Source organism: Lactuca sativa, chromosome 1 (genome assembly GCF_002870075.4).
Source record: "Lactuca sativa cultivar Salinas chromosome 1, Lsat_Salinas_v11, whole genome shotgun sequence".
Lineage (NCBI taxonomy): Eukaryota > Viridiplantae > Streptophyta > Magnoliopsida > Asterales > Asteraceae > Lactuca > Lactuca sativa.
The window spans coordinates 53416002-53427714 of record NC_056623.2 but is presented as its reverse complement, the minus strand read 5'-3'; the positions used below and the strand labels follow the sequence as shown (position 1 = coordinate 53427714).

The following is an 11713-nucleotide window of genomic DNA, read 5'->3' as shown; positions in this document are numbered from 1 at the left end:
TACTGGGCCTTAGGTGTCTTCTGGATTTGGGTCGATTATTATGCTTTTAGAGACATTGAGTTTGGGCCTTGGTCTTTGGGCCAATTAAGGGGAAGGGTAAAATAGTCTTTTACCCTAGGAGTCGGGATTAGTGAATTAAGTCCCGATTATGGTTATGACCTGATCATTGATCATGATTTTACTTGATTGGTTAGCATGGAGATTTTCCAGTCTAATAGCTCGAGCATTTTTTGGATTGTCCGCGGACTGAGGTGAGGTTGCTCGCTATACTATAGAACACTAGGATATGTTATGTGCTTGTAGCCTTTGTGACTCATGTTGTATGCGTTATATGCTTGTGTGCCTGTTTTTATATGTGTGTGGGGTGAAATAGACTCGGTACAACCTAGTGCTTACATATGAGTTGAAATAGACTCAGGGGTGTAACATACCCGAGGGTGAAATATACCTGGCATGGCCTTGGGCCGACACATGAGTTGAAATAGAATCGGGGGTGAAATAGACCTGAGAGAACCTCGAGCTGGCATATATCTATGGTATGCGATATTTTGGGGAACTTACTAAACTTTGTGCTTACGATTTATGTTTAAAATGTTTTTCACGTAATCTCAGTTCGCGACGGAAGGGTATGATTTGATCGTAACGCATCCACCCATGTGTCTGCACTCTATGAGTTTGGAAATTGTATTATGATAACTATTTTAGTCTAATATAGTTTTGAATGATTGAAATGATTAAATGATGTTTATGGTTGAACTAAAAATGAAAATTTGACCTTACAATTTTTGGGATGTTACAACAAAATAGCTTGGTCCATGAAGAATAAGTGATCTTAGGGCCCTATTGATAGTTGTTGCCAGGGAAAGTACGATCTGGGAAAGTTTACTGACTGAGAAATAAATCATGTTTAATTGTACATCTGATTAACTGTGCTGAATAATGAAAAAAAAAATTACCCCGCCATTATATACTGTGATGGATGGAATTGATAAATAGTTATAAAAACGTATAATATGTTGTAGAAAATCAAAATTAAACAATAATTACACAAAATTAAAAATTACACAAAATGTATATTAAAATTAGAATTTCTAATTAAAACTTTATATATGAAATGGTGCTCCTAAATCCCATGCTCGAAAATCAGAAGATAGAAAATAAGATTAAACATATGAAGGTTCACATCTGGTACTCTCCAATCCAAAGATAGATAAAAAAAAAAAAGATGAGATGTTTACCTATGGGGCGGTGCTGGTCTGCACCGACGCTCCGATGTAGGGAGGCTGGCCGGCGACGAAGTATAGAGCTTGGTGAGGAGGTGATGAAGGAACATCAAAATGTCGATACTCTCTACACCAAGAGTCTGATGGTGTTTCTAGAAGCAAATGATGTATAGATTTTTAGTCTGAATAACAAAATGAATTTGTTTAGCCTTTTTAAGTGCCACTTAACATATAGACTAACAAAATTTGTTAGTCAATATTTTGGGATTCGCTCTTGGATATATCTAACTGAAGCACTCTTGTCGAGACTCTCACACATGACAAATAGGTCAAATCTTATTATTTCTGGTTGAATGATAGATAAAAGGTCAAAATCAATTATCATTTATAGAAGTATATAAGACACAGGTTCTTGGAAGTACGAGAAAACAAATCTCATAAAGTTCAATTCTTCTTCTTGGTTAAATCCATCCATCTCTTTCAACTTTCGTATAATCTCAATTGACTTACGAAAACTCTTCAGTCGTCACAAAAGATGTAAGAAAAAAGCTGCAAAACAGAAAATCTCATTTACTTGAAATTTTTGGCGTAATTCAGGAATTAGGCCTCAGGGGCATTTTGGAAATTTTTATGGAAACTTTCCTTTTAAGCATTATTTGTGTTAGTTTAGGATACCATCTGTTATAGTATAAATAAGGGTATTGTTTTATGTTTATTTAATCAAGTAGTCAGCAATAAAAGTATATTTTCCAGCAAGTATTTCACAGCTAGCGTTTTTTTCATTCTTCCCCTGTTTTGCCCTGTTCTCTTCTAGTCTTCTTCCTTCCTTCCTTTTCTGTTCAGTTTTCTCTTCTTAGACAAAAAGGTTGCGTCAGGTATCATCAGGTAGATCTCTAACAAAAATCGCATGGCTTATTATAATGAATGTAACTCAAAGCAAAATGTCAAGCAGTTATCAACCACTGTTTCTCACCTCCCTCTCTACAATCTCATCGATTTGCAACCATTTCAAAACTGGTGGTTATCTCAATAAAAATTCTCATTCACTAGAATGCAAATTGAATGGACTTTTGTGGTTTGCAACTATCATTTCTGCATGCATGATGGTAAAATTAATGCTCATAACATGCATATCACATCCTAGAAATTGTTTACATAGACATGTTTGCAAGGGATTCTTGATATATTTAAAAATCACATTACAAGAAAATAAAATATCAAACAAGCCGAGTACATATATAAAATATAACGGGACTAAAATTCGTTTTATTTTTACTGAACCAAGAACATGACACACCATATATAGCATTGATCAATAAGTTTGAGGATTTGCATGGATAAAACCCTCAATCGCGTTGAAAGTTTTTTTGAATCCTTCTTTTACCATATTGAGAGCTTCCTCCGGAAGCTGAGTTTCACCTTTACAATTATACACAACGGTAGGCTTGTATACACATCCTCCATCAGGTGAAGGTATAAACTTCACATGATGAGTCATCGAATCTAGTTGTCCCATCAAGATGTCTCCTTCAAAGATTGTGTATATAATACTAAAGTTGTTGCTATCTACAACGTCAAGTTTCAACTTTCCATTTGTAAATGGGACGCCTGTGTTATCCCACAGTAAATTGGATAAAGAGAAACAAAATACAAGTCAAACATTAAAATAATTTCAAAGAGTACATAAAAATCTATTTAGATCTTACTAACCATCGCCAAAAGAGATGTCCCTGATAGTTCCAGCGCCTCCATCACCTTCGATGTCCACTAGGGTTTTGTATGTTTCTGGATCGACCTTTGGTGCAATGTTGTTAAAGTCGCGATAGGCATTGAAAAATTTGGAAGCTGGGAGGGAAGATGCAATCTCGAACTCAGAAGTTATAACTGCCATGATATTAAATCACTCTTTAAATTGTTTTGAATTTTGCTTCTTTGAAATGTGGTATTTATAGAACTATGGGTTGCACATGGATGAATAATGGCTAATTATTTTAATTAATCGAAAGACAAACATGGGGTGGTTGCATTTTGCAAATCAGCGTTTGTTTGGACATTCATGGTGGTGCATTATTTTAATTTATCAAATGACAAATATGAATTAGTTGCATTTTTGGAGTCGGCATCTATTTGGACATTTCGAGGTTCCATGGTGTACGATTTTCTACATACATGTTACCTAAGGCGTTGTTACCATTTCTTATATTAAAAGTTGTATGATATTCAATCAAGTATATAAATTCATAAAATTAATTTACAATGATATGCAAAGTTGTAAGTTATTCAATCAAGTATATATAAATGATATGCTAGGAAAAAAAAAAAAAAAAAGAAAAAAAAAAAAAACATTTGAATCATATATTGAACATGAGATATGGACCATAATTATTTTCATTTGGTTTTCAGCTTTAGTATGTCTTACTCTCAACATATAAGACTCTCAACATATAAGAGGCATGTTACAATAATTAAAATTTAATTTAACAACATAAACATATGAGTTTGGTTCCTAACAAAACCCAAATTGCGTACTCATTTTGCACATCTTCCATTTTCAATCTTACTCTTAGATTTCCTTTAAAACTTTACATTTTCAAGTAATTTCATTCTTGCCTCACTTCTTCGTCTACCTTATAATTCTTTTGAAGTTTAACTAAGTTCGCTTGTTATTTCTACATGATTTTCCAACAGTAATAATATAAATACTGTTTTTGTACTCGTAGATGAAGGATATGTTCGATAACAAATTTTTGAGAGCTTTTGGATTCTTTTAGTTCTTAGATTTTTAAAAAACAATATGAAATTAAAAATAAAAAATAAAAAAAAACCTTACTATTTTCCAATGTTGTAAAAATCCCGATTAATCTCCGATTAATCCCTAGGAGCTACTCGACCGATTAGAGAGCGCCTAGCGATTAATCCATGCATACAAAAAGACTGAAACAGTAGAACCCGATGCAATTTTAACACTTTGAGGAAGTTATATCTCAATGGAAACATTTGAGGTATGATCAGTATTGTATTTATCATATTAACCTATTTTGTTATGATATTAGTGGTATTTATGAACTTTTATATTATATTACTCCTATTTAATTTTTTAAAATCTAATAAATTAGCAATTAATGGTCCCCGATTAATCTCTGCCTAGCCGATTAATCACTTAACCCTAGTCCACTAACTATCTAACGTCGATCGATTTTTACAACCTTGTTTTTTTTCGGATATACAAAACTAAAACTTTAAATTTTAAACAAAAAAAGCTCAATCAAATTTCACTACTAGAAACATGGGTTTTAGAGACGGAAGTATCCGTCGCTATTCCATCGCTAAATGTTGTTTGCGATGGATCAGGGACGGACTCACTCCATAGGTAATTAATAGGTGGCTAATTTCTCAGCGAGGGTTTTAGCGACGGAGAGGTTTTTCCTTGCGACAAATGTAGCGACAGAATATCCGTCGCTAAATGTCACTCAACACATTTACTCAGGGCATTAGCGACAAAATTTGATAAAGTCATTCCGTCGCTTTTCTGTCGCAAAATTTCAGTGATAAGTTTTTTTCCGTAGCAAATCCCTTGCAAAATTCATATATTGATTTCTTTTTTTTTCGTCACTAATCTGTCGCAAACTTTAGACATGGTTTTTTTCCATAGCTAATCCCTTGCAAAATTTATACATTAATTTTTTTTTGTTCCGTCGCTGATCCGTCGCAAACTTTAGACATGATATTTTTTCCGTAGCTAATCCCTCGCAAAATTGATGCATTAAAATACTTTTTTTATTCTCACCAATCCGACGCGAACTTGTAATATCATTTTTTTATTATGATTCTAAAAGAAAAAAAATACTACAATCATCAAATTTTTATGCTAAAAAACATCAAATAACAATGCAACCAAACATTACAATACCAAAACTATCAAAGTTTACCAAAGTATCATTCAAAAAACATCCAAAACCAAAACTATCCATATAACATCAAACTCCCAAAGGTTTAACTTCAAAATAACATTTTAGATGCTCTCTTCATTTCATGTCCATCCAATCATCTTCGGTTCACATTCCTATAAAACATTATTCAAAACAATCAAAAGTATCAAATACAAAAGGTTAACAAGTCATTCAAAAACATCAAATACTAAAGGTTAACATCATATTACCTCTAATTTTCAATTTCTCATCATATTTTGCAAGGCTACATACATCTTCTCCATTGCTTCATATTTTGCATCAGTTTGTTGTTGTTTGACATCTATTGCTGCAGCTTTCGCATCCATTTCCTCACACATTTGTTGATGTTTAGCTTCCATTTCTGCAGCTTTAGCATCCATTTCCCCACGCATCTCGTTTCGTACACGTTCATAGACAACCTAAAATACAATGCCATGATAGGAAACTTTGTAAGTACAATGCCATGATAGGAAACTTTGTAAGTACAATACCATGATAGGAAACTTTATAAGTATAATGCCATGATAGGAAACTTTCTAAGTACAATGATATGATAGGAAATCTTTATAAAGTACCTCTTGGGATGTTATTGTACTAGATGTTCCTTCCAAAAAGCTCGTTGGATCAGACACAGATCCGAATCCATATATTCTTCCTTTCTTGACTCCTCCGGAAACATCACACCATGTTTCATTATCCAAGATGAGGTGGCAACTAGTATCATCACTAAACTTAGCCACCATAGCACTTTCATAAGCCTCCTATTATAGCAAAAAAAATATGAAACAACAGAAACATGAAATAAGGAATAGAATGGTTCATTCCATTCCATTAATATAGCGACTAAAAATGTAATTTTGGAAAATTAAAACTACAAGGACAAGAATTGTAATTTCTGCAAACTAAAAGCTTCAGGGACCAAAAAGATAATTCTGGAAAACTAGAACTATAGGAACCAAAAGTGTCTTTTGCTTTAAACTACAGGGACCTAAAGTGTAATTCCTAAAATTTTAAGCTACAGGGACGAAAATATAATTCCGGAATATTAAAACTACAGGGACCTAAAGTGTCATTTGCATATCTTTTGTTATCTAATGTAATACTATACAATCTTTTCAAAAAAAAATAATTATATATATATATATATATATATATATATATATATATATATATATATATATATATATATTAATTTCTTGTACCTAATTTTAATTTCAACTAGTGGAGTGACCCATGCTTTGCATGGGTCAGAGGGTTTTAATTGGCTACCCATGAAGTTTCAGGGAACAAAAGTGACAACTCCTAAAATAATGGAGCAAAAGTTTTTAATTTATAAGGGGCTACAAATGTCAATAACAGAAATGTTGTGGCCAAACTCATAACCAAGAAAACTTAACTCTTCCTAAGTCATGCCACTTTTAATATGTACTTGGTTGTTTTTTTATTAGTCCCACATCAATTCAATTCTTCATTTTAGGAAAGGGGATCACAAATCAATAAAGATATACAGTAAAAAGGAGAAGCAGATAACGGATAAAAAAAGAAGGTTTTTATTATTATTAATTTTTTTTACCGCAGGCACTGTTGCTAAGGGTATTGGGATTTAATTATATGTTTAATCAAATATAAATCACAGTTCATATTATAAAGAATTTAGTTACAATGTGACTACCAACTTGATATAACATATGATAAAAAAATAATCAACTGAAGAAAATGATGAGCTAGCAAAAATGCCTCCTTCACAAAAGAAGAAACTGAGGGAAAAACAGAGGAAGGCTGAAGCAAGGGCAAAAAAGGTATATTTTATTTTTATTCAACAAAAAGATACAACAAAGCCTTGTCCTCAAAGAATTACTCCTCAACTGTCACTTGGTGGTTCAATCATGGAAAATGCTAGCAATGGAAACACAAAAGTAAAGATAAACAATCGGGTGATCACTAAAACGGAGCTCAAAATGTTGAAGGTCAGTGTCCTTAAAAAAATGGTCAACGTTATTTAAAAAAATGGATTTATAAACCAACAAATATATACAAATTTCCATTCCATTTCCTACAAATGTTAATAATCCCTTCCAAAACATTATGTGAACCATAAGGTTGGAGAGAAGGTATCACATATTTGTAGGGTATTAGTTAAAAGATGATATTACACAATGATGGGTAAAGAAATGTAAAAGTTTGAGTATATATGCAATAATTGCAACTATGTTTAAGTCCCCATGGTGTTTTCTGCTGTTTCTTTTTATCTTAATGGACTTAATCCATTAACCTCTACATATCAGTCATCAGTGTTTCTGTGTCCTTTTGACTTCACTTGATGCCATAAATTAAAAACCACTTAATAGAGAAAGTCAGGGAAAGGATTACACCTAAACTCAGGAGCCTTGCTCTTTGTCTTGCACAAGATTTTATTTTAGTGCATGCATTTTAGCAAGGGTAATCTCTTTACCCTAAAAAGGAATCCCAAATCCTAAAGCCTAAACTCGTTATCCCAGAAAGTTGTAATTTTTTACAAATTTGCCCTCATGTATTCTTCCCTTTTATTTTCTCGAATATCTTTTCAACATTATTTATCTAGACAATCGAAAAAAAGAAACAATGAAGGCCTTAATCAAGTAAAAGAGAAGTTTTATGATTGTGAATTATTTGTTTTATGCAGATACTCTCTACTAACGCTTGCTTCCGAAGCAATATGCCATTTGATTTATCCTTTCCGGTGGCAAGTAAACTTTTTTTGCAGGCTTTATCTATCTCAACTTGTCTTGTCTGTGTGACTTATCCTAACTTTTTCTGGGAGGTTGCACATAAAGTTTTAACATGGGAAAAAAAATAAAAAAAAGTTTGTAGACTGTAGTCCAATCCAATTATCTTCAGCAACTTAACTTAACTTTGAGTTAACAAGTAATTAACTATTAATACATCAACCTGGGCGGGTCTTTCAAACGTTTAAAAAGATATCATAGGCATACTAATCAACTAAAATAGGGAGGGATAAACGCAAGAAATAGCAATGTAGTTTCATATATCATAGCATCCTACATTCATTTCTTTCTATTAATTACTACATTCTACTTTCGAAAATTTTCTTATTACCCTACATTGAGTTTGAATTTGAATAATATATGCAAATCCTGACATCGTATTTTCTGTGAAAATCCTACCGAATTAATGGATGGATCTTCCAAAGCACAAAATAGGCTGTGCTAATTAATGGAAGCACGTTGCTAACTATGATAGAATTTTGAATTAAATGGATTTATTATAGCTTTAACAAACCCAAACCACCACTAAAGGAATTTTCTGAACCAAGTAACATTACATGATATGACTGGGGCTGCAGTATTTAATAATAGTGTGATGTTTGATAGGATTGTTATCTGATATGAATATGATTGTTTGCGTGGTGAATCAGCATGTCTACATTCCGTTGCTATTTTTCAGTGGAGTTGACTATATTGATGCTCCTACACCATATATGATGGGGCTTCATTCAGGTGTTGATACTACTGGTCTCTCAATGGATGGTGTAAGTTTTCGGGGGGTATTTTGGTAATTTTCTATGAAGTAGAAGAAGAAGATTATGATTCTGTGCCCTTGAGAGGATCTGTGAAAATGTGTGGATGCAAGGGCATAAGATGAAACATGGTTTGATGAGAGATAGATGCATGAAGATGAGAGTGTTGGCTTCAAAATCTGTATATGCTGCTATTGCTCCTGTGACAAGTACAACTGGCCTTAACATGGCTCCAAGTGAAGCAGCAACTGGCAGTAGAAGTCAGCATCATGATTCAAGACCACATCAACTTCAAGACCTCATAAGGGAATAGCACTTATCAGAGAGACCACATCAACTTCAAGACCTCAAAAGGGAATAGGACTTATCAGAGAGACCACCTCCTAAATATGAAAGAGAATTGGGGAAAACCTAAAGGTTTTGGCTACTGGTGTTCCTGAATCCTTAAATTCTCATAAATTGGATGACAAACTATGATGAATCAAGCCCTAAATCAAGTTCTAATTCTAACTTTCAAGGTTATTCATGTATATAATGCTGAGAGATAAGAGGGACATTGATTGAAAAAGAAAAAATGAGAAATTAAACCCTAACAAAGTATATTGTGCAATTGAACTAAAACTAACCTAATAGGGATGAGATTTACCTGAATCCGAAAGCTAAGGAAGAATACTTTCAGCTTAAAAATACGGAGGTTGCCGGAATTGGGTGAGTAGTGCCGTCATCGTCATCTGTTCAAACAGAGATTGTGAGATGGAAGTGGGTTAATAGATTGAAGGAACTTCTATGCCATCATCTGTTCAAAATTCATGTCCAGAGTCCAGGGGAAACGCGTACCAGAATTTTCAATGCATTTCGTGAAGATGGAACTGGGTTATGCCAATTTCAGCTAGAGATTGGCGATAGAAAAAACAAAACGCGCGTACCCACAATATAGTTTCCGTCGATGTTCTCTCGCTAAATGCATACCGGCTGGCGCAATTTTTTATCCGTCGTTGAACCCTAGCTAAGGCCCTTCATTTTTCGACTGATTAGCGAGGGATAGATCCATAGCTGATCCCTCGGTAAAGCCTCACTAATATTCCACACGTTAAATAAATAAAATAACTATCAAAAACATGGTAGATCCGTCGTAATTCCCTAGCTATAAGTCTAAATTTTGCTAGAAAACAAATCCGTAGCAAAATCCATAGCTGAAACTCAAGTTTCTAGTAGTGTTTCATATCTAACATCCAACTACAACTAGGTTTGTGAAAACATACCCAACATCTTGGACATGCTATTAGTTATACAAATAAAGTGTACGGTTGGTTAAAAGATAACTATTTGCATATGTCAAAGAGACGATTTATTGCAAGACTCAAATACACTTATTTTATGCTTATAAAACTATTACGAAGATCATAAATCACAATCACAATTCAAACAAACATTCATCCAACTACCACTTATTATCTAGTTTCTTTAGATGGTGTTTTTTTTAGTTTAATTTTATTTAATGTATTTAATATATAAAAACTTAATGAGTTTGATTATGTATGGTTGTTTTTTACTCGACGTTAACAAAATGTTTTAATAGATCAAGTATCCTTAGTATTAATTCATTTTATAATTATGGCTTTTCTTTTTTCCACATCAGCCCACGTTATGTTCATTTATTTTTATTCATTTTAGTTTAAAGTATGATCTGTTATGTTCATTTCTTTTTATTCATTTTAGTTTAAAGTATGATCTTCGTTCGCTCTTTCCTATCTATCAAATATTTTATATTTTCTTAATATGGGTTTCAGTATAGTGCATTATATTTCTATACGATTTCAATGACTATTTATCTCAACAGTCTTATCATTAAAAAAAACGGTTGATATTTCTTTTGGATTTTATATAATATATGAAATTATATATATATATATTTTTCAATATTTAAAGTTAGAGTTAAACGCGTCATGGTTTATGATTTTTGGGTTTTCAGCATACTAATAAAACCTTTTTTTAGTTTTAATTTTATTTAGAATTTAGAATTATAATTTTCACAACAAGAAATATAACTTTTAGGGGAGCCACTATTAAGGACGACATGTACCTTTAGGGATGACATCCGACAATTCGTGTTTTTGTTGTCGCTAAAGGTCCCCGTCGCTGCTAATAGCGTTGCCTCTAAAGAGTGGTACCGGCAATCCGTGTGAATGCCTCCATATCAAGTTCTGGCCCTACGATTACATCTTGATCCGATGGATGGGGTTAACGAAAAAATTGGTGTGTGTTTTCCCTCCAACATGTCGCCGCTAATGGTTAAACGGTGTCGGTAAAGGCGTCGCCCCTAAAAGGTGGCCTTTTTGTTCCCCTCCAGGTAGTAGATCGCAGATCAGGTACCACCTCCACTCCATTTCTATCTCGTTCTTCCGGCGATTTCAACGCTTTGCCGGCGACTGGAGACTCGTTTTGCATCTTCCATCGACTATTAACCACTGGTGCACCCCACTTCTTCAACCAGAGTGATTTCAAGCTCCTCACCGGCGTACTTGCTCCACCGGCGACGTTCTGAGTTTCCGACGTACTTCTCCACCGACAAAGTTTGTTTTCCTTTCTGATTTCCACCGTTTTTTGTTTTCGTTTCCATTTTTTTACTACTTTTGGTGGTCTTAAAGAGATTTCCCCATTACAACCACCAAGCACTGCCACTACTGCCTGTGTTGTTTCCGGTGAATTCTCAACCGCCACTGCCGCCATCTCCACCGTTTTCAGTTCTAGTTCTACAACCACAACCACAACCACAGGTGCATTAATAATAGTCTATGCATGTATGTATGAATTTGATATATGAATTTGATGTATATGTTTACTAATTTGATATATGTGTGGAGATATGTATATATGAATTTGATATATATATATATATATATATATATATATATATATATATATATATATATATGCATGAATTTGATATATGAGTGTATATATGTGTATTTGAAAATGTTTCTTTATGTGTTTTTTTTGTTAATTTGATTACCTTCTATGAT

At 33.4% G+C, this 11713-nt stretch overlaps 1 protein-coding gene and 1 long non-coding RNA gene across 2 annotated transcripts; both read right to left on the bottom strand.

The window, feature by feature from the left end:
- Positions 1-2385: 2385 nt before the first annotated feature.
- On the bottom strand, positions 2386-3151 carry LOC111909917 (root allergen protein). The gene is made up of 2 exons (XM_023905695.3): positions 2934-3151; positions 2386-2831 (listed from the first exon to the last, which is right to left on the bottom strand). The coding sequence occupies exons 1-2, from the start codon at positions 3112-3114 to the stop codon at positions 2536-2538; spliced, it is 477 nt and encodes a 158-aa protein (XP_023761463.1). The 5' UTR covers positions 3115-3151; the 3' UTR covers positions 2386-2535.
- Positions 3152-5067: 1916 nt separating this feature from the next.
- On the bottom strand, positions 5068-9681 carry LOC122194485 (uncharacterized). Its single transcript, XR_008231681.1, has 5 exons — positions 9528-9681; positions 9337-9421; positions 5749-5934; positions 5383-5592; positions 5068-5286 (listed from the first exon to the last, which is right to left on the bottom strand). It is a non-coding gene; the product is annotated as an uncharacterized LOC122194485 (long non-coding RNA).
- Positions 9682-11713: the final 2032 nt, after the last annotated feature.